Raw genomic sequence first — 4,344 nt, forward strand, 5'->3', positions numbered from 1 at the left:
TTAAAAAAAAAATTTAATTTAATACATAATTGTTAACGGGTACGGGTACGGGTATGGAAACGTAATCCCCAAAGGGTACGGGTACGGGGAATCTCCATTATCTAATTACGGGTACGGAGACGGGTACGGAGATGAAAAATGTAAAAAGGTATGGGTACGGTATTTTGATCCCCGTACCCTACCCTACCCATTGCCATCCCTAAATCCATCGAAGGAGAATACAAATTCATTGGGAAATTTCAAAAGAGACACAATTGCCCTTAAAACCTGAAATTCCCCACAGATCACATTAGTGTCCTGAAATGTCAAGAATGCCCCTCGTTCACAGATACATTCCATCAAGTTATCAATCTCTGCGTTTGTTCATATCCAGGGTCCTCCCTCCTGAATTCTCGCCTCCGTTCCCCTCCGAAGATATCTGATGGTCCTCCACGCGGACGAATCTCACCCGTTGATAGGTACGTAGTACAATCTAGGATTCTCAAGAACACCAAGACAGTCAAAACCTGTTTTGAGTTACAAAATTTGAGTTAACAGTAAATACCCACTTAGATATTGGAATCCTGTTTTCCTATAAATATTCAGGTCAGCGATTACTGCGCTAATACCCACTTTGGTAGTCCTTTCTCTTTGTTCAGTCACGCCATAGTTGAACGAAAATGCCAGGTCTCTTTCTCTCTCTGGTTTCTGTTTCTGTGTTTTTTGTTGGGTTTTTAATGGTTTAGATATGTGTTTTGTTTGTTTTGATCGTTGTGTTAATGGGTTTTCGTTATACTAATCAGAATCTTAATGGCTCTGTTTGGTTGCTGAGTACTTGTACGCGTAAAAGAAAGAAGTATATGCAAATTCTTTGAAAGTTTAAGCAATAACTGACTTCAGTTTGCTAGTTTGAATAGTTTAAGGTTCAAGATTGAGGCATGAATTTGTGGAACAATTTCCCACATCTTAGTTTCTGATTCACTTTTGCTGTGTGCTTGATGTATAGACTATAGTTTCTGAACTGTTTGTGTTTGTTCAGTTGGCCGTTTTGTTCTTGTAATGTGAAAAAGTGGGGTGTATGCATCGAACCAACTTTGCACCTGCCCGAGAGATATTGGAATCGAATGATTCAAACCGAAACTTTCAGAAAGACTAAAGGCCCTTGCATTTGTTTTTTTTATATTTTTTCTCTCTTTATTTTCTGGTATACACTAAACTTTTTGAACATGTATTTGATGAGTTATGACCACATCAAAATGCCTTTCAAGTGTAAATGTTGATGATCCAAGAGATACAAATTAAGCTTGCCTATGAGTTGCAATTCCAAGAGATACAGGACAACAGCTAATCATCAACAATGTTGACGTAGTATTCTTAATATAGACCTCTGACTACGTATTTTCAGTGTATTCTTTTCATTTGTACGGTGTGGCATTGTACCTGGTCCGTAGCAAGCATTAGACTGTCGAGGCATAACTCTCTGTATATGTTGTATCTTTTACATGCTTTATGAATCTCCATAGCCTTAAATGCTTATCTGGTTTCTTGTTTATGATCATTTGATGAGCTAATAAGGAAACTAATTTGTTCTTATTTGATATGTGAATACAGATAGCCAAGAAGCAATCCCATCCAAAAATGAAATTGTGATGGACCCAACACTATTGATTAAACTTGGCCGCTGGCAATGGTGGTTTTTGGTGGCAATCAACATATTCTTCCTCCTTGTGGGGCAGGCTGCTGCTGTGTTACTCGGAAGATTTTATTATGACCAGGGTGGTAACAGTAAGTGGATGGCTACTCTTGTGCAAACCGCAGCTTTTCCGGTTCTAGTTATCCCACTTTATTTTCTTCCATCACAAAAAGATCAATCAACTTCTTCAACTTCATCTTCCCCTAAAGTTCTTGCATTGATTTACTTCTTTCTTGGACTGGTCATTGCTGGTGACAACTGGTTGTATTCAACTGGACTCTTGTACCTATCTGCCTCTACATACTCCATCATTTCTTCAACTCAATTAGCTTTCAATGCAGTCTTCTCGTACTTCATCAATTCTCAGAAGTTCAGTGCATTGATTTTCAATTCAGTGATTGTCCTGTCATTGTCCGTGGCTCTTATTGGTGTGAACGACGACTCTGATGGACCTGCAGGGGTATCAACGCAGAAACATATAATTGGCTTTATATGTACCCTTGCTGCTTCTGCAATTTACTCCCTTCTACTTTCCCTCATGCAACTTACTTTCCAGAAGGTTCTGAAAAAGGAAACTTTCTCTGTGGTTTTGCAAATGCAAATTTTCACAGCACTTGTTGCAAGTTGTGCTTCACTTGTGGGTCTTTTTGCCAGTGGGGAATGGAAGACTTTACATGGAGAAATGGAAAGTTTTGGCAAGGGAAGAGTTTCATATGTGATGACTTTGGTGGGGACAGCTGTTTCTTGGCAAGTTTGTTCTGTTGGTGTGGTGGGTTTAATTTTTGTGGTGTCTTCCCTATTCTCAAACGTAATTAGTACTCTTTCATTGGCTGTTACTCCTATAGCTGCTGTGATAGCTTTCCATGACAAGATGAATGGTGTGAAGGTAATCGCTATGCTAATGGCTATCTGGGGTTCTGCTTCTTACATTTATCAAAACTACCTTGATGATGCAAAGGCAAGAAGAGCAGTGGCTGATGTTAGTGAATCACACACTGCGTGAGTCCTCATTTTAAATATTTGATAGAAGCTTCTTGATAGAAATTCATTGAGAACATTTTTCTTTTCTTTTCTAAGTACAAATGCTGTGATGAGCTTTGTTTGATACCATTTTTTAGCATACTGTTTGTACTTGTATTGGTTGGAAGAGTGAATTATGTCACTGATATCGCTATAGTAGTTTTTCTAGTCTCTACAAGGTTCCGGATTCATGGTCGTTACAATTGTGAAATCTAGATGTTAAACAGTGATTTCATAGAATATGCTATTGTTGTGGTTAGATAAATGTTGATTAAGATTCGACCATTTCTATTTCAAGCATGACAATGTGCTTCTCTAAATTAAGAAAACCTGGTTTGTTGCACGACTGGTAACGAAAGAGACAGCAGCGTAATAGTCTCTGGGTTTCAGATTGGTTCAGAGATGTGCTATTGTTCTACTTGGCCACTTTCAGGTGTTGTAGAAAGTACAATGAAGATGCAAAGAGTCTTGTGTCGGTGCAACTCTATATGTTGCGAGTCTGCGACAGTATTAGCAGCACATAAGCGCAAGTTCACCCCATCATAAAAACTTATTGTTATATAGTCTTCAAGTGTTCAAACTCAAAAAAAAAAAAAAAAACTTATCCGTGTGCATAAATAGACACATCATTTATGCTTATAGCAAGAACAACATTGGCGGATGTTAGTCTGAAACTGAATCATATATGATTATGTCTACAAGATAACAAAGTAACAACATATATAAATAAATAAACATCGATAATTATCTATTATTCTAAAAAATAATAATAATAAACATCGAACACATTTCGATCAATTTTGATAAAAGAAAATGACATCTACAATGTCGATCAAGTTTGAAATAGTTTTGATGTAACTCTTGAGTCAAGTTATAATAAAATCATCTTCTGATCAATAAAATAAAAATAAAATATCGATAAAGTGAGTTGTTGTTTAAGCAACAAACTTTCGATCTTAATTAAATCAGCTATAATGCAAAAGGATTGCTCTCTCCTTCTCCAAACTTTCAATTCTAGCTGCCATATAATCTCTGGTGCCCTTCCTATATGACAACAACATAGGTTGTAGACTTGAAATCTCCTTTGAAATAGCTTTGAGCTGCTGATGTGATGTAAAAAATAATAGATAAGAATTGCATACTTCATATAATAGAGTTTTCTAGGGAAGAAAGTGATAAAGTAGTTTGAGGTTCATATCAAAAACTAATTAGTAGTGGATAGAATGACTCAAACTCTTATAAACCCACATGCAAGATCTTGTATTTCCGATGTGGGATTGATATCTCAACGGAAAGAACATACCTTTCTACTAGGCCACCTGCATACTCCAAACTTATGGCAGAGCCTTTTGACAATAGCTATGGGAAGCCGCAATTTCTCAGAAGCTTCTTCAATGCTGAGATGAAAGTAAACACGAAGATCCTCCAATTTCATGCTCGCCGCTCTCTCCCTCTGCGCATCCAGTTTCATTTTCGCCGCTCTCTCCCTCTACGAACAATCCCACAATATCAAGTTACATAACAGAAGTTCATGTATATACGTACACACGGTTAAGAGTTGACAATGACCAAAAGAAACCTGTTCTGCAAGGTAAAACCTATGAAGCTTGGGAGGGCGACCCCTCATTTTCCCTTTCCCTTTGGATGACGAC

General features: G+C 37.5%; 1 protein-coding gene across 1 annotated transcript in view; it reads left to right on the forward strand.

Annotated features, from left to right (window-relative positions):
- The window catches only part of LOC101309388 (probable purine permease 11-like), an 8,975-nt gene extending 6,112 nt beyond the window's left edge, over positions 1 to 2,863 (forward strand). The window contains exon 4 of the mRNA XM_004307223.1: positions 1,591 to 2,863. Coding sequence (XP_004307271.1) covers positions 1,591 to 2,675 — 1,085 coding nt within the window. The 3' untranslated portion in view covers positions 2,676 to 2,863. The remainder of the gene's footprint in view (positions 1 to 1,590) is intronic.
- The last annotated feature ends 1,481 nt before the right edge of the window (positions 2,864 to 4,344 follow it).

Source organism: Fragaria vesca, linkage group LG7 (assembly GCF_000184155.1).
Source record: "Fragaria vesca subsp. vesca linkage group LG7, FraVesHawaii_1.0, whole genome shotgun sequence".
NCBI classification, from domain to species: domain Eukaryota; kingdom Viridiplantae; phylum Streptophyta; class Magnoliopsida; order Rosales; family Rosaceae; genus Fragaria; species Fragaria vesca.